Source organism: Rhinopithecus bieti, unplaced genomic scaffold (genome assembly GCF_001698545.2).
Source record: "Rhinopithecus bieti isolate Rb0 unplaced genomic scaffold, ASM169854v2 scaffold_51905, whole genome shotgun sequence".
In the NCBI taxonomy this organism is placed as follows: Eukaryota; Metazoa; Chordata; class Mammalia; order Primates; family Cercopithecidae; genus Rhinopithecus; species Rhinopithecus bieti.
In genome coordinates this window covers 3427849-3446890 of record NW_016821253.1, presented here as the reverse complement: position 1 = coordinate 3446890, position 19042 = coordinate 3427849, and the positions used below count along the sequence as shown (strand labels likewise).

The window sequence follows — 19042 nt, the reverse complement described above, 5'->3', positions numbered from 1 at the left end:
GCTCACTGCAGTCTCAAACGCCTGGCTCCAGCAGTCCTCCCACTTCAGCCTCCTGAGTAGCTAGGACTACAGGTATGTGCCACCATGCCTGGCTAATTTTTTTTTTTTCTTGAGAAGGAGTTCCGTTCTTGTTGCCCACGCTGGAGTGCAATGGCGCGATCTCAGCTCTCTGCAACCTCCGCCTCCTGGGTTCAAGTGATTCTCCTGCCTCAGCCTCCCGAGTAGCTGGGATTACAGGCATGCGCCACCACGTCCAGCTAATTTTGTATTTTTAGTAGATACAGGGTTTCTCCATGTTGGTCAGGCTGATCTTAAACTCCTGACCTCAGGTGATCTCCCCATCTTGGCCTCCCAAAGTGCTGGGATTACAGGCATGAGCCACTGCGCCTGGCCTGGCTAATTTTTTTTAAAAAAGTTTTTGTAGAGATGGAATCTCACCAGGTTGTTCAGGTTGGTCTTGAACTCCAGGTCTCAAGTGATCCTCCCATGCTGGCCTTGCAGAGTGTGGTTTTTCTTTCCTTAGTGCGGGGGTTTAGTGTTGTAAATTTCCCCCAGAGTACTGTTTTAGTGGCATCACACACATTTTGATAATTTTGATATATTTTTCATTTTCATTTAATTTTAAATACGTTCTAATTAATTCACTTTTTAATTTTATCTTTGACTTGTGGGGATGTTTTGTTTTGTTTTAGATATTTGTTAGTTTCCAATTAATTGGGGATTTTCTAGATTTTATATTTGTTTCTAATTTATTTCCGATGTAGTCAGAGAATAAACTTTGTATAATTTGAGTCTTTATAAATATATTGAGACTTGTTTTATGGTCCAGAATGTTATCTGTCTTGGTGAATGTTTCTTGTGAGCTTGAGAAGAATGGATATATTCTGTTGTTGTTGAATGAAGTAATCTATGAATGCCAATAAGAAAAGTTAATTGACGGCATTATTCAGATCAACTATATCTTTACTGATTTTCTGCTTGTTGGATGTCAATTACTGTTAGCATTGAAATTTCCAACTATAATAGTGGATTTGTCTATCTTTCTTTGCAATTCTGTCAGTGTTCGCCTCACATGTTTTGATGCTCAGCTGTTAGATGCATATGTGATAAAGATTGTTATGTTCCCTTGGAAGATTGACCTTTTATTATTACATAATGTCCCCCTTTATCTCTGATGATTTTGCTGTTTTTAAAATTCAGATAGCTCCCTCAGCTTCTTCCCCTCCCTCCCTCTCCTTCCTTCCTTCCTTCCTTCCTTCCTTCCTTCCTTCCTTCCTTCCTTCCTTCCTTCTTTCCCTCCCTTCCCTTTCCCCTCCCTTCCCTTCCCTTCCTCTCCCTTTCCTTTCCTCTCCTTTCCTTCTTCCCTTCTCTTTCCCTTCCTTCTTCCCTTCCCTTCTTCCTTTGTTGACAAAGTATTTCTCTGTCACCTAGGCTGAAATGCAGTGGTGCCATCATGGCTCACGCAGCCTCAACCTCTCAAGCTCAAGTGATCCTCCCATCTCAGCTTCCTAAGCAGCTGGGGCTACAGGTGCACACCACCACAGCTGGCTAATTCATTTTTATTTTTCATAGAGGTGGGGTCTCCCTGTGTTGCCCAGGCTGCTTTGAACTCCTGGGCTCAAGTGATCTTCTTGTCTTGGCCTCCCAAAGTGCTGGCGTTACCGGCATGAAGCACTGTCTCTGGACAGCATTCTTTTGATTAGTGTTAATATGGTATATCTTTCTTCATTCCTTTACTTTTAACCTATTTGTGTCTTATATTTAGAGAGGGCTTCTTGTAGATGACATGTATTATAGTTAGTTTTTAAAATCCATTTTGATAGTTTCTTTCTGTTATTGGTATATTTAGATCATTCTTGTTTAAATTGGTTATTAATACAGTTGAATTAATGTCTACCATATTTGGGACTGTTCTATTTGTCGTGCTTGTTCTTTATTATTTTATTTTTATTTATTTATTTATGTTTTGAGATAGAGTCTTGCTCTGTTGCCCAGGTTGGAGAGCAGTGGGGCAATCTTGGCTCACTGCAAGCTCTGCCTCCTGAGTTCATGCCATTCTCCTGCGTCAGCCTCCCAAGTAGCTGGGACTACAGGCACCCACCACCATGCCCAACTAATTTGTTTGTATTTTTAGTACAGATGGGGTTTCACTATGTTAGCCAGGATGGTCTCGATCTCCTGACCTCGTGATCCACCTGCCTCGGCCTCCCAAAGTGCTGGGATTACAGGCGTGAGCCACCGTGCCTGGCCTATTGTTGTTTTTAAATATTCCCCTCTTTTTCTGCCTTGTCTGGTTTTAATTGAACATTTTATATGATTCTGCTTTCTCTCCTCTTAGCTTATCATTAAAAAAAAAATTTAGTGGTTGCCTCAGAGTTTATAGTATACATTTACCCAATAACTGAATATTCCCAATTCCTCCCTCCCATCTCTTACAACATTGCTGTTATTTATTTTATTCTCCATATCTCATAATCACCTAATACATTATTACTGACATTACTTTGAATAAACAGTTATCTATTAGATCAATGAAGAACAAATAAAAGATTGTGTTTTAGTTTTCTTCTTATTTCTACTCTCTCTTTCCACTTTACTTAGATCTGAGATTCAGACTTATATAATTTTCTTTTTCATTTGAAGAACTTCTGTGAACATTTATTTGGAAGATAGGTCAGTCTACTGGCGACAAATTCTTTTCTTTTTTGTTTGTCTGAGAAAGTCTTTATTTCTTCTTCACTTTTAAGGGATAATTCTCCTGGATACAGATTGCTAGGTTGGTAGTTTTTTTTTTCTTGCTTGCTTGTATAGTTTCTGAGGAACGGTCTGATGTAATTCTTTATCTTTTTTCTTCTATAGGTTAGGTGCATTTTTTTCCTTTGGCCTTTTTCAAGGTTTTCTGTCTTTAGCTTTCTGCAAGTTTAATATGATATGCCTAGGTACAGATATTTTCGCATTTATCCTGCTTGGTGTTCTCTCAGTTTTCTGGATCTCTGTGGTGTCTGTCATTAATTTTGGAAAATTTGTGGACATTATTTCAAACATTTATTCACTTTTTTCTCTTTCTTCTACTTCTGTTATACCGTTTATACATATGTTACATCTTTTATAATTGTTCCTCAGTTCAGGGCTATTTTATTCTCCCCCAATCCCCGCTCCCCATTCTTTTTTGTCTTTGCACTTCAGTTTGGGAAGTTTCAATGGACATGTCTTCAAGCTTGCTGATTCTTCCTTCAACTTAGTCCATTCTACTAATGAACCCATCAAAGGTATTCTTTGTGTTAGAGTGATTTTGATCTCCAGCATTTTTTTTTTGATTCTCTCTGAGCTTCCCTCTCTCTGCTTATATTACCCATCTGCTCTTGCATGTTGTCTACTTTTTCCATAGAACCCTTTGTATTAGTCCGTTCTCATGCTGCTATAAACAACTGCCCAAGACTGGGTAATTTATAAAGGAAAGAAGTTTAATTGACTCACAGTTCTGCAGGGCTGGGGAGGAAACTTACAATCATGGCAGAAGGGGAAGGAAACATATCCTTTTTCACCGTGATGTCAGGAAGGAGAAGAATGTGAGCTGAATGAAGGGGGAAGCCCCTTCTAAAACCATCAGATCTCATGAGAACTTACGAGAATAGCATGGGGAAAGCCGCCCCCCATGATTCAGTTACCTCCCACTGGTTCCTTCCAACCACACGTGGGGATTATGGGAACTACAATTCAAGATGAGATTCTGGTGGGGACACAGCCACACCATATCCCCCTTACTATATAGCCACAATTTTTAAAATTCTCTATCTGATAATTCCAAAATATGTGACCCGTCCCAGTGAGTCTCTGCTGCTTGCTTTGTCTCTTCACACTATATTTTTTCTCGCCTTATATCATGCCTTGTTATTTTTGTTGACAGCCTGATAAGCTGTTTTGTTAAAAGGAGCTGAGGTGAAGAGGCCACTCATGTGGGGTGTTATGTTATCTGGGTAGAAGTTTTGCTGTGTTGAATGTTTGCCGTAGCTGTAGATGCCAGAGGCTTTGGTTTCCTTGTTTTGTTTTGTCTCCCCTGGATGTCTTTGCTTTCTTAAAAACTCCTTTGTTAAGAGATTTATTCCTTGCAGGTTTGATTCACTTACTGTTCTGGAGCCCTGTTGATGTGAGGATGAGGCACTGGGGAGGAGAACTGTTCTATAATCTTAGGCTTATGATTAGGGGTCTTAGTCTTTTACTGGTCCTGAGTTTTTGGGCCGACCTTCAGAAGTGTTTCTTAGCCTCGGCCGGGCGCGGTGGCTCAAGCCTGTAATCCCAGCACTTTGGGAGGCCGAGACGGGCAGATCACGAGGTCAGGAGATCGAGACCATCCTGGCTAACACGGTGAAACCCCATCTCTACTAAAAAATACAAAATCTAGCCAGGCGAGGTGGCGGACGCCTGTAGTCCCAGCTACTCGGGAGGCTGAGGCAGGAGAATGGCGTAAACCCGGGAGGCGGAGCTTGCAGTGAGCTGAGATCCGGCCACTGCACTCCAGCCTGGGCGACAGAGCGAGACTCTGTCTCAAAAAAAAAAAAAAAAAAAAAAAAAAAAAAAAAAGTGTTTCTTAGCCTCTTTTTTGTTCCTTTGGGCTAGAGGGGCTGGAGTTGGCCAGCTGCCCTTCCCCACAACAGAGAAGGCTCCGGCAAAGTTGTTTCCCTTGGTTTTGTTATGGACAGAGTTCTGGGGTTTTAAAATGGTTCCTTTTCCCTTTTATTGCCTGATACGTAAAGGGATTTTTCTCGGATCTTTGTTGTGAGCACAAGGTGGGGGTTTCTGGATGTGCAAACCCATAAAAGTACAGTGTCCCTGTCATACCAGGCGCCCAAGATCTCTCTCAAGCTAGTCCACACTCAGCCTGCAGCATTTTGTCCAAATTGCCTTGGAAGTATTCCTACCAGTTCATGGCTCCGGGAAAACTGATCTCAGCTGTGGTTCCGTGTATCCGCTTCTCTCTCCAGATTCAAGGTAGTAATTTATCCAGGGACTTCAGTTCTTTGTTGGATCTAAGTAGGGGAGTAAGACTTTCAAGTGCTTTACACGTCCAACCAGAAACCAGAAGTTTCATCCTTGACCGACCTGCCAGCCTTCAAGTATTAGTGCACCTCTGCATGTCGGCACAGCTTGAGCTCCTGTTTCTCCACCTCATCTTGGTGCCATTGTTTCAGACGATTGACTTTTTTTTTTTTTTTGAGACAGAATCTCACTGTGTTGCCAGGCTGGTCTTGAACTCCTGAGCTCAAGCGATCTGCATGCCTCAGCCTCCCATAGTGCTGGGATTACAGGCATGAGCCACTGTGCCCGGCCCAGTTTACTTTTATAAACCCCACAGTACACTGTTTTTATTTTTGTCTAAATAGTAAGTTACCTTGTAAAGATATTTGAATAATAAGAAGAAAATCTCTGATTACGCGTGTAGCTCTCATTCCAAGTGCTCCTCATTCTGTGGTGTGGGGTCCATGTTTCTGTCTGACATTCTTTCCCTACTCCCTGAAGGACTTCGTGTAACATTTCTTGTAGTGCACATCTGTTGTTAAGGATTCCTTCAGCTTCTGTGCGTCTGAATGCTTTCAGTTTAAAACAATTTTTTCGGCCAGGCGTGGTGGCTCACACCTGTAATCCCAGCACTTTGGGAGGCCGAGGCGGGTGGATCACAAGGTCAGGAGATCGAGATCATCCTGGTGAACACGGTGAAACCCCATTTCTACTAAAAATACAAAAAAAAATTAGCCGGGCGTGGTGGCGGGCGCCTGTAGTCCCAGCTACTCGGGAGGCTGAGGCAGGAGAATGGCGTGAACCTGGGAGGCAGAGCTTGTAGTGAGCTGAGATTGCGCCACTGCACTCCAGCCTGGGCGACAGAGCCAGATTTTGTCTCAAAAAAAAAAAAAAATAAAATAAATAGTAAGTCCGGGTGCGGTGGTTCACGCCTGTAATCCCAGCACTTTGGGAGGCTGAAGCAGGTGGATCATGAGATCAAGAGATGGAGACCATCCTGGCCAACATGGTGAAACCCCGTCTCTACTAAAAATACAAAAATTAGCTGGGTGTGGTGGTATGGGCCTGTAGTCCCAGCTACTTGGGAGGCTGAGGCAGGAGAATCGTTTGAACCCTGGAGGTGGAGGTTGCAGTGAGCCGAGATTGCGCCACTGCACTCCAGCCTGGTGACAGAGAGAGACTCTGTCTCAAAAAAATAAAAATAAAAATAAAAGTAAGTTTTATTGGACTTTGTTTTTTAGGGCAGTGTTAACTTCACAGCAAAATTGAGAAGCAGATATAGAAACTTCCTATACACACCCATCCCCCTGACCTGCACAGTCTCCCCCTTATCAACCTCTCTCCTCAGAGCAGTACATTGTTTCAACTGATGAACCTGCACTAGCACATCAGGACCACCCCAAGTCTACAGTTCACATTAGGGTCCACTCTTGCTGTTGTACATTCTGTGGATTTGAACAAATGTATAATGACACATGTCCACCATTCTCAAGTCATACGGAGTCGTTTCTCTGCCCTAAAAACCCTCTGTGGTCCACTTCTCCATTCCTCCCTGCCCAGCCCCAGGGAACCACTGATCTCCATTCCTCCCCGCCCAGCCCCAGGGAACCACTGATCTCCATTCCTCCCCGCCCAGCCCCAGGGAACCACTGATCTTTTCACTGCCTCCATAGCTTTACCTTTTCCAGAATATCCCATAGTTGGAATCATACAGTTGGTAACCTTTTCACACTAGCTCCTTTCACATAATAAAATGCATCGAAGGTTCTCCCTTGTCTTTTTGTGGCTTGGTAGCTTATTTCTTTTTATTGCTGAGTAATATTCCACTGTCTGGATGTACCACAGTTTATTTATCCATTTACCTACTGAAGGACATCTTGCCTGCTGCCAAGTTTTGGCAATTAATGGATACAGCTGCTGTAAACATCCTCTCGCAGGTTTTTGTGTGGACATAAGTTTTCAGCTCCTTTTGGTAAATACTAAGGAACACAATTGCTGGATAGTGTGTTAGTCAGGGTTCTCTAGAGGGACAGAACTAACAGGACAGATATATATATAGATATATATATATATATATCTATATATATATGGAAGTTTATTAAGTATTAACTCACACAATAACAGGGTCCCACAATAGGCCGTCTGTAAGCCGAGGAGCAGAGAGAGCCCGTCCGAGTTCCCAAACTGAAGAACTTGGAGCCTGATGTTCGAGGGCAGGAAGGGTCCAGCACAGGAGAAAGATGCAGGCTGGGAGGCTAGGCCAGTCTAGCCTTTTCACATTTTTCCGCCTGCTTTATGTTCTAGCTGTGTCGGCAGCTGATGAGATGGTGCCCACCCAGATTAAGGGTGGGTCTGCCTTTCCCAACCCACTGACTCAAATGTTCATCTCCTTTGGCAACACCCTCACAGACACACCCAGGATCAATACTTTGCATCCTTCAATGCAATCAAGTTGACATTCAGTATTAACCATCACAGATAGTATGGTAAGAGTATGTTTAGTTTTATGTGAAATTGCCAAACCGTCTTCCAAGTTGACTGTGCCAGTTGTTCCTATCAGCAGGGAGTGAGGATTCCTGCTACTCCATACCCTCCCAGCCTCTGGTGTGGTCAGTGTTCTGGATTCTGGGCATGCTTCTAGATGTACAGTGGTATCTCCTTGTTGTAATCTGCGTTCCCCGATGACATATGACATGGAACATATTTTCATGTGCTTATTTGCCATCCGTACATCTTCTATGGTGAAGTGTCTGTTAAGGTCTTTGGCCCATTTTTTAATCAGGTTGTTTGTTTTCTTATGGTTAAACTTTAAGAGTTCTTTGTATATTTTGGATAACAGTCCTTTACCAGATACGTCTTTTGCAAATATATTCTCCTAGTCTGTGGCTTCTCTTCATTCTCCTGATAGCAGAACAGAAAATCTAGTTTCAATGAAGTCCAACTTATCAGTTCTTTCTTTTTGTTTTTTTTTTTGAGACAGAGTCTCACTTTGTCGCCCAGGCTGGAGTGCAGTGGGGCGATCTTGGCTCACTGCAAGCTCCGCCTCCCGGGTTCACGCCATTCTCCCTCAGTCTCCCAAGTAGCTGGGACTACAGGCACCTGCCACCATGCCCGGCTAATTTTTTTTGTATTTTAGTAGAGACGGGGTTTCACCATGTTAGCCAGGATGGTCTTGATCTCCTCACCTTGTGATCCGCCCGTCTCGGCCTCCCAAAGTGCTGGGATTACAGGCGTGAGCCACCGCGCCCCGCTCAGTTCTTTCTTTTATGGGTTGTGCCTTTGGTGCCATATCTAAAAAGTCATTGCCAAATCTAAGGTTGTCTAGATTTTCTCCTATCTTATAAGTTGTCTTAGAAGTTTTATAGTCTTGTATGTTATTTCTTTATTTTTGAGGCAGTGGTTCACTCTGTTGCCCAGGCTGAAGTGCAGTGGTGCAATCTCTGCTCACTGCAGCCTCTGCCTCTCGGGTTCAAGCGATTCTCCTGCCTCAGCCTCCTGAGTAGCTGGGACTACAGGTGCTTGCCACCATGCCTGGCTAATTTTTGTATTTTTAGTAGAGACAGTATTTCACCATGTTGGTTAGGCTGGTCTTGAATTCCTGACTTCAAGTGATCGGCCTGCCTCGGCCTCCCAGAGAGCTGGGATTACAGGCGTGAGCCACCATGCCTGGCTGAGTCTTGCATTTTATATTTAGGTCTGTAATCATTAAAAAGCTTTTTTAAGAGACTTTTTATAATGAGTCAATGATCATTGTTCATTGCTGCTTTAAACTCCTGAGCTTAAGTGATCTTCACAACTCAGTTTCCTATGTAGCTGGGACTACAGGCATGCACCACCGTGCCTGGCTTTTCTCTCTCTCTTTCTCTCTCTCTTTTTAATTTGCAAAGATGAAATCTCTCTGTGTTGCCCAGGCTGGTCTCAAACTCCTGACCTCAAGCGATCCTCTCTCCTCAGTGGCCCAAAGCACTGGGATTATAAGTGTGAGCCACTACACCTGGCCCGTGATCCATATTATCTTAATTTTTGTTAAGGGTGTAAGGTCTATGTCTAGAGTAATTTTTTTGCATGTGGATTTACCATGGTTTCAGTACCATTTGTTGAAAAGATTATTATTTTTTTCATTGTATTGCCTTCGGTCCTTTGTCAAAGATCAGTTGATCTATTTTTCTATTATTTCACCAGTGTCACAGTCTTGATTTCTATAGCATGATAGTAAGTCTTGAAGTCAGGTAGTGTCGGTTCTTCAACTGTGTTCCTCTTCAATATTCTGCTGGGTATTCTGAGTCTTGTGCCTCTGCAGATAAACTTCACAATCAGTTTGCTGATATGTGCAAAATAACCAGCTGGAACTTTGAATTGGATTGTACTGAACCTACAGATTACGTTGGGAAAAATGGACGTCTTAGCACTACTGAGTCTTTCTATTCATGAACATGGAATCTCTCTCCATTTACTTAGTTTTTGATTTGTTTCATCAGAGTTTTGTAGTTTTCTTGTAGATCTTAGGCATGTTTTGTTAGATTCATACCTAAGCATTTCTTTTTTGGGGGTGCAAATGTATATGGTTTTGTGTTTTTAATTTCAGGTATCACCTGCTGTGTTTCTGGTGTATAGGAAAGTGATTAACTTTTGTGTATTAACCCTGCACCCTGTACATTTGCCTTAATTGTGTATTAACCCTGTATCCTGTACATTTGCCTTAATTGTGTATTAACCCTGTATCCTGTACATTTGCCTTAATTGTGTATTAACCCTGTGCCCTGTACATTTGCCTTAATTGCTCGTTAGTTCCAGGGGCTTTTTGTTGTTGGTTCTTTCGGATTTCCTACCTAGACAGTGATATCATCTGAGAGCAAGGGGGTTTTATTTCTTCCTTTCGAATCAGTACGCCTTGTATTTCTCCATACTGCGTTAGCTGGGACAGTCTCAGTCTTGTAGTCAGCCTGTGCCTCTGGGCTATGAACTTCACCAGCGTTTCTCAGACTCCCTCCTTTAAGTGGGGCGTGATGGCTGATAGCGGCTGGACTTGGGGTTTCCCTTCCTCTCCTGTCTTAGTCGGCTTAGGCTTCCGTAACCAGATACCATAAACTGGGTGGCTTAAAACAAACATGATTTCTCACAGTCTGCAGGCAGGGACGCCCAAGGTCAGGACACCGGCAGCTTTGGTGTCTTGTGAGAGCTGCTCCCTGGTTTATGGATGACTGTGTTTTTGCTGTGTTCTCACATGGTGGGTAGAAGAAGCAAGCTCTTTGGGAGTTTTGTAAGGACACTAATCCCATTCATGAGGGCTCCCCCCCATCACCTTATCTAATCCTGTTTACCTCCCACAGACACCACCTGCCAATACCACCACATTAGAGGGTAGGGTTTCAGCCCATGGACCCCAGGGAGGGGGTCATTGTATTCAGTCCATAACACGGAACTCTGGAGGGACTGGAGTTGCGTGTTTCCCTTCACCCGGGTCAGGCTCTCATGAAAGCGCAGCAGGCTGGGATCTCGCTGGCTGAGCTCTCCTGACTTCAGGCTTTCATAAGAACAGATTTCAGATGTATCCTGACAGACTTCAGAACGGCCCCCTTTCCCTCCTTCTGCCAGAAGCACAGGGAACTTTTCTGTGATACTCACTGTTGGGACCTGGTAGAGCTTTTGCAAGTAAAATTTACAGAAGTGTGAGGCCCCTGATGACTGGGTCTGGAGTTTTTTAAAGCTGTCCGACTTGTCTACACTGAGCCCCCAGCTGGTCAAGTACAGTTTGGGTTTCTCGACCCCAGCCCTGGTTCCCATAGGGGTTTCTGCTGTGGTTAGCTGTGGATCTTTCTGTCTGCCTGTCTCTCCAGTGTGAGGGGTGGTGGTTTGCTCTGTGACTTCACTTCTCTTACAGATTTAAAAAGAGTTGGTTTTTCAGTTTGTTCTGCTTTCACTTGGTAGGATGGAGTGGTAACTTCTAAGCTCCTTAGGAAACATACGCAGGTGAACTGACAATACCAGATAGAGCTAAGAGCAGAAGAGCTTAAGAATGTGGAAATTGTTCAAAAATACATCTGTCGTGTGATTCGAGTCTCTTTGCTCTATGTCAGATGATTCTTGCTGGTCAGAGTCCAGATATGGTCTTTTTTTTTTTTTTTTTTTTTGATGGGGTCTCGCTTTGTCACCCAAGCTGGAGTGCAGTGGCGCGATGTCGGCTCACTGCAAGCTCCGCCTCCCGGGTTCACGCCATTCTCCTGCCTCAGCCTCCGAGTAGCTGGGACTACAGGCGCCCGCCACCTCGCCCGGCTAGTTTTTTGTATTTTTTAGTAGAGACAGGGTTTCACCGCGTTAGCCAGGATGGTCTCGAACTCCTGACCTCGTGATCCGCCCGCCTCGGCCTCCCAAAGTGCTGATTATAGGCTTGAGCCACCGCGCCCGGCCAGATATGGTCTTTATTGCTCACTGAGTGCTCTGCGATTCACTAGATTCTGGTGGGTGTAAATGGTGTGACTCTGACGCGGAAGTTGAGATGAGCTGGCCTCTTCTCAGCCACGTTTGATCTCACATAGCAGAGGCTGGCCTGCTGCTGATGTTGTAAGTTACATTAGCTTCACCATCGCTGTCTTCTGGAATTACTTCTCTCCTGGTGTAAAACCCTCTTGCTGATGCAGGCTTATCCTTTGTTTTTCTAAAATAACCTTATTTTCTGACGATCTTGTGATTGCCACTGGTTTCCTCAGTATTAGGTTGTGTGTTTGTATGTAGCGGGAATCCTACACAGTGGGCAGTGGTGTTGTGAGTAAGCGTGTCTGAGGGCCCCTCACTGCTGATGTCAGCGTGACCTGGGTGAAGCCGGTGTCCATCAGGTTTCTCCATGGGGAAGTTGCTTTTCTTTTCCTCCGTAACCAGTAAGACATGTGTGGAGAGTTACTTTTAGACCATGAATATCCCATTTCCCCTCAAACTTTCACCCAACGTTTTTAGTAAGTCGATGATTCCTGCCTTTGTGGGCTGTGAGTGTCATGGCCGTGCGATGGCACTTACCCAGGGGTGGGTTTTCGCTGTCAGGAAGCGTGTCCCCTTCCTCCGTGTTCACTCGGCACCCGCTGGGGCTCCAGGCCTTCCTGTTTCACTTGCTGGTGTAGGGGCTGTTCCTGCTGGAATTTATTTTGATCTTCACGTTGTTCCAGACCTCAGGCTTGGCAAGCAGGAGCCTCGTTAGCTGGCTTCTGTCCCCTGACGCATCCCCAGCTCATTACTTTCTGGACCCACAGCATGTCCAGGCCCACCTCCTGCTTTTCCCGACCTCGTGCGGGGTCAGCAGCTCTTCCTGGCACCTAGCCCTGGTGTTTAGAAACTTGGATGGGGTCACTGCTCAGGTGCTTTCAGTGGGCGGGATTAGTGTGTGTGTGTGAATGCATGCATGTGAGAGTGTGTGTATGTGTGCATATGTGTGTGTGAATGCATGCGAGTGTGTATGAGCGTGTAAACATTGCAACATGTGTTGCAAGTGTGTGGAATGCCACACCGTTGTGTGTGGGAATTTGCACGCCATGTGAGACATGGCCATGTTGTTGGGTACGTGGTGAGGGGGCAGGTTGTTAGTGAATTGCACCCACACGTGTGTTGTGGAAAATGCACGCCATTGTGAGACTGCCATTGGTGTGCATGTTGGAGTTTGGAATGCCAATGGCTTGATCCTGGTGACAACATGGGTGGGCAGTGATTGTGAAATGCACAACGATGTGTGTAAACTGCAAACCACATGGGTAAAGAGTTGGGCAGGTGTTGTGCCATGTGTACGAATTGCATGTTTTGTGATACGTGATGGCCCATGTGAGTTGTTGTGGAGTGGCACCCACCAGTTGTTCGGTGTGTGCGAGTGGTAAGCCGTTGCGGCCGGGTGGCCACTGCAGTGAATGCATGTGTGTACGTGTGTGCATGTGAATGCACGTGTGTACATGTGTGTGCGTGTGAATGCACGGGTGTGTACATGTATGTGCATATGAATGTGAATGCACACATGTGTACGTGTGTGCGTGTGTGTAGGTGTGTGTGAATACTAGCATGTGAGTGTGTGTGTGCATGTGTGACAGTGCGCATGTGTGAGTGTGCATGTGTCCGTGTGTGTGTGTATATCAAGTAGTTCAAACGGACAACTGTAATTCCAGTTAAATCCACAGGGCTTTCCTTCGCCTTCCTCATCAGTATTTGTAGCTTTCCTCTCACTGTGAGAAGCCCGGCTCCCAGTCATACCAGTATTTTTTCCCATCCTCTCAATCCCACAACACACACACCAGCGTCAGCATGGCTGCACCCAGACTGTGACAACAGCAGGCCTACTGAGTGCAACCTAAGCTTGGGTTGCGGTTTTTCTGTCTTAGCCTGAGGATGTAGTCAAAATAATATGTTCAAGAGTTATTTCCGTTTGTCGCTGTGTGTGGTGGCTCACGCCTGTAATCCTAGCACTTCGGGAGGCTGAGGCGGGCAGATCACCCAAGGTCGGGAGTTCGAGGCGAGCCTGACCAACATGGAGAAACCCCATCTCTACTAAAAATATAAAATTAGGCGGGTGTGGTGACACATGCCTGTGATCCCAGCTACTCGGGGGGCTGAGGCAGAGAATTGCTTGAATCTGGGAGGCGGAGGTTGCAGTGAGCCAAGATTGCGCCATTGCACTCCAGCCCGGGCAACAAGAGTGAAATTCCATTTCAAAAAAAAAAAGTTATTTCCGTTTGTCTTTTCTTTCTGTGTGGCTATGAATAGATTGATTTCAAATTTAAGGTTTTCCTCCTAATCTTGTTTTCATTTTATTTATGATTTTGTAAAGCATAACAAGGTAGGCTGGGTGCAGTGGCTCATGCCTATAATCCCAGTGCTTTGGGAGGCCAAGGCAGGAGGATCACTTGAGGCCAGGAGTTTTTGAGACTAGCCTGGGCAACACAGTAAGACCCTGTCTCTAGAAATCTTTTTTTTTTTTTTTTTAATTAGCCAGGTGTGGTAGTGCACACCTGTAGTCCTGGCTACTTGGAAGGCTGAGGCAGGAGGATCTCTTGAGCCCCAGAGTTTGAGGCTGTAGTCAGTTATGGTTGTGCCCCTGCACTCCAGCCTGAGCGACAGAGTGAGACCCTGTCTTTTATATGTGTGTGTGTGTGTATATATATATAAAATGTATATGTGTGTATATATTTTATATATAATATACATAGAAGCTTTAAAACATATATATATATAGAGAGAGAGAGCTTTAAAACCCCCCGAGTGGGAGATGTGGAGATATGAACAATGCAAGCAGAGTCAGATTATAAGAGCACAGTCTTGGTGAAGGGGGTATGGATATTTACTGTCAGATACTCTCCATGTTTTTGCATACTTGAATATTTTTATTATAAAATGTTAGAAAACACCTTCAGAAAGACACAAAAGTCAGACCAGGTGTGGTGGCTTCTGCCTGGAATCCCAGCACTGTGGGAGGCCGAGGTGGGTGAGTGACCTGAAGTCAGGAGTTCGAGGCCAGCCTGGCCAACATGGTGAAACCCCATCTCTACTAAAAATACAAAAATTAGCTGGGCATGGTGGCAGGTGCCTGTAATCGCAGCTACTTGGGAGGCAGGAGAATCACTTGAACTGAGGAGGTGGAGGTTGCAGTGAGCTGAGATTGCACCACTACACTCCAGCCTGGGTGACAGAGCAAGACTCCATCTAAAAAAAAAAAAAGAGACAAAAGTCAGTGTGAAGAAATAGAAAGTGCTTGTGGAGTCTGTGCCTGCTTCCCTGCAATGTCCACTGGCTTCTCACTCACCCTGTGTGTTGTGATTTCATGACTGCTGTGTGCAGCACACTGGGTGGGTGTGAGCCTGGGGCCGGGGTGTCTTTGGGGCAGTCTCACTGTGTGAGGTTGGGCCAGTGACTTAGCCTCTCTGTGCTACCATTCCCGCATCTGCAAAATGGGGCTGACAGAGCAGCCACCTCGTGGGGCCGTGCGTGTCGGGCGAGTTGGCCCGTGTGAAGCCTCGTGGGGCCGTGCGTGTCGGGCGAGTTGGCCCGTGTGAAGCCTCGTGGGGCCGTGCGTGTTTGGTGAGTTGGCCCGTGTGAAGCCTCGTGGGGCCATGCGTGTTGGGCGAGTTGGCCCGTGTGAAGTGTTCAGAACCTTTGCTGCAGGTCCGTTCACTTTCAGTTACTGCCCATTTGTTGACAGGTTTCATAAAATATTCTAGCTCTGGCCCTTATACTGTTAGGAAAATAATTCGTAGCAAGTGTAGTTTTCATTTTTATGGAGAGAAATCCCATTCACCTGAGTTCCGACCCACCAAAAGCTCAGGCTGCTGAGCGGGCAGGTGCGAGCTTGCGTGACAGGTCTCCGGTAGACTCACAGGAATGTTCCTCCTGCACTAGATTAGGATGTTTTACGAGGAGCATTTGCACTTGGACGATGAGATCCGCTACATCCTGGACGGCAGCGGGTACTTCGACGTGAGGGACAAGGAGGACAAGTGGATCCGGATCTTCATGGAGAAGGGAGACATGATAACGCTCCCCGCAGGGATCTATCACCGCTTCACCGTGGACGAAAAGGTGGGAGCGCTGTGCTTTCTCCCCAAGCCTGGCCTGTGTGGTGGCCCTGGCTGTGGCATCCCTGCCGCTGAACTGCACGGCCTCCGCAGACTCTGAGTGTGGTCTCCGGGCTCAGGACTCCTCGACCTGTGCTTCAAGGAGAGTCTCTGTGGAGCCGCAGGCGGTGTCCAAGGTGGCCGCTGTCCTGTGGCAGCCTCTGGGGCCCCCGCCTGCGATCCTGGTGGACAGGTGTGCGTTTCATGCCCAGGTGGGGGCAGGTACAGGCGGGGCACACCCATGAGCCTGGCCCTGCCCCAGCCCGCCTGTGCTTGGTGCTGAGGCATCTGCAGGGTTGTCATGTTGCCACACTGTCACTTTAAAAACCATTTCAGTTTTGGAATTGAACAGCAACGCAGTCCAGTCAGGATTGGCAATAAACGTAAATAAGGTAGTTTTGGGGTTCACTGGAGGTGACTGGGGCTAACGCTGAGATTTAAGTATAATTTTTGAATAAATAGTAAATGCACATGGTTTAAAATTTAGAAATAAGAGAGGGGACCCGATGAAAGGTGTCCCTCTGACCCCTGTTCCCAGCCCCCTACTTTCTCTCCCTGTAAGTTACCAGTATTCCATTTAAAAAATTATTTTTAGAGTGACTTTATGTATATCCAAGTGCATGTCTGTCAGGATTCTTTTTGTTTTTTTTTTTTTTGAGACAAAGTCTCACTTTGTCGCCCAGGCTGGAGTGCAGTGGCTCGACCTCAGCTCGCTGCAGCCTCCGCCTCCCAAGCTCAAGTGATTCTCCCGCCTCAGCCTCCTGAGTAGCTGGGATTACAGGGGCCCACCACCACACCCAGCTAATTTTTGTGTTTTTAGTAGAGATGGGGTTTCACCATGTTGGTCAGGCTGGTCTTGAACTCCTGACCTCAAGTGATCCACCCGCCTTGGCCTCCCAAAGGCTGGGATTACAGGCGTGAGCCACTGCGCCCGGCCTGGTCAGGATTCTTACTATCCCCCTTTTCAAAGAGGAGGCAGCAGACTCTGCCTGTGGTTCTACATTTTACTTTTTTCTACATGATGTTCACTGGGGGCTGTTTCATATCAGGATCTCCCAGCCTCTAGCCCTGATCACAGCTGCACAGTACTCTGGCGCTGGACATGCTCTACTGCATTTAACCATTAAGTTATTTCAGCGAGTCCTTGACCCCCAATAATGAGTATATACATTGTTCCCAAATTTTTGCTCCTGTGAACCGTGCTGTAATAAATATCCTGACATGCTTGTTGTTTTGCACGTATGTGTTTTTCTGTAGGTAAATTCCTAGAAGTGAAAACTGAAAAGGCACGCACGTTTTTAGTTTGGACAGATGTCTCCGAATTGTCCTTTCCTGCCCACCAGCAACACGTGGGCCCTGATGCTAGTTCTTAAGAAAACTGTAGCCAGACGAGGTGGAGAGGAGGTGAAGGGTACATGGGACTGGAGCGGTGCTTTTCCTAACTGTGTGTCTCTAAGAGAGTGCGGAGGTGCGGAGTTCAACACCGAGCCTCGGCTCCAGATGCTCTTACCTGGCGCGTGAGGACAGGCGGTGCCCGCTGCACCACCTGATACAGATTTTCCTTCCAAGAATAAAATGTGGCCTAAATTGTTAAAGACACAGAATAAAAATAGCAAGGGAAGTGTTTATAGCAGTGAATGTTAATAAGTTGATATGTTAATAAATAAGAGTAAGTAGAAGGCCGGCTGGTTTAATGAGATGCTGGGCGTGTTTGTCTGTTTTCCAGAACTACGCGAAGGCCATGCGGCTGTTTGTGGGAGAACCGGTGTGGACAGCGTACAACCGGCCCGCTGACCATTTCGAAGCCCGCGGGCAGTATATGAAATTTCTGGCACAGACAGCCTAGCAGTGCTGCCTGGGAACTAACACGTGCCTCGTGAAGGTCCCCAGTATGATGACTGAGCAGAAAATCCACCATTTTCTCTTTGCTTTTAGAGGATAGACTTGAGGCCAGGTTATCTTTCCTTTGTAAGATTATTTGATCAGAATCTTTTGTAATGAAAGGATCTAGAAAGCAACTTGGAAGTGTAAAGAGTCACCTTCATTTTCTGTAACTCAATCAAGACTAGTGGGTCCGTGGCCCTGTGTTAGTTCATGCATTCAGTTCAGACCCAAATGAAAGTTTCATCTCCTGAAATGCAGCTCCGTAGATGCTCGTCTGGACGTGATACGGTGCCTGCCGTGTAAGAAGGTGCAATCATAGATAACACAGCTAGCCAGATAGAAGACACTTTTTTCTCCCAAAATGATGCCTTGGGGTGGGGAGTGGTATGGGGGCAGAGCTCGCACCTTAAGGGACACACACTGAGTTGCTTATGCCACTTCCTTGTTCAAAATAAAGTGAATGCCTTAGTCTTATACTCATGGCTTGGAGTTACCTTATATTCAGGTATGTATGATATTTTGCCTAGTTTGTTAAAATCGCCCCATTTAGATTCTTTATATAATTGTTCTTCTATATCAATAATTTATATATGAGCTGTGTTAGTATTTTTTCAGTGTGAGAGCTCTGGATTCTTTCACAATCAAGCTGTTGAATTTTAACAAGAGTATTAGTACATAAATCTACTCAACAATTCTGAGACAGGATTATGCCTAGTTTGTTACATCATAGAAAAAGCCCAAGTTAACTTCATGTTTTGGAAGGGCAGGTCATTTTTAAAGTATTTCTTTTTTTAACTGGATGAAAAATCTTCATGTCAGGATTAATTTTTTAATCACCTCCACATTGTACAGAGGAAACTCAAGCCTTAAATGTTTAAGTAAACTCTGTCTCAATTTTAGGATTAAAATATCCACAGGTGGTGTGATGACAACATCAATACCCCACGGCTTGCTTCTGCCAAGCATGACTCTATTTCAGTAATTAAAATAAGTGCTGATCCACTGATTTTTTTTTTATGGATTCATTTCTAAATGGGCATTATAAATAGAGCTTGCTCATTTTTAAGAATGAAACATTCATATGATAAAATATCACTTTAAATTGCCTTTCTTGCTTCATGTAACTTTTCCCTGTCAGGATCCTCAGCGTTTGAAACTCCTTGTGCGGCGCTGGCTTCCTGCAGACTCCAGTTTCGCCTCCTTGATGTGGCGCCTCGGATTTCTTCACTTCAGAGCTGTATTTTTACAGGCAAGAGTAAGTTACTGGGTGCAGTGGCTCATGCCTGTAATCTCAGCTACTCATGAGGCTAAGGTGGGAGGATTCTTAGAGCCTGGGAGGTCGAGGCTGCAACGAGCTGTGATCGTGCTCGCTGCACTCCAACCTGGGCCACAGAGCGGAGGCTCTGTCTCAAAAAAAAAAAAAAAAAAAGCTGAGCTGAGGGGTATAATAGAATTATAATAGAATTCTGCTAAAGCACTTAAGGGAAATCTTTCGTTTTTATTGAGGTATAATTTACATACAATAAAATGCACTCATTTTAAGTGTTTTTGAATTTTGACAAATG

At 45.3% G+C, this 19042-nt stretch overlaps 1 protein-coding gene across 1 annotated transcript in view; it reads left to right on the top strand.

The window, feature by feature from the left end:
- Positions 1-18480, top strand: part of ADI1 (acireductone dioxygenase 1) — a 28420-nt gene extending 9940 nt beyond the window's left edge. The window contains exons 3-4 of the mRNA XM_017860309.1: positions 15379-15558; positions 17320-18480. Of these exons, the coding sequence (XP_017715798.1) occupies positions 15379-15558; positions 17320-17439 (300 nt within the window). The 3' untranslated portion in view covers positions 17440-18480. The remainder of the gene's footprint in view (positions 1-15378; positions 15559-17319) is intronic.
- Positions 18481-19042: the final 562 nt, after the last annotated feature.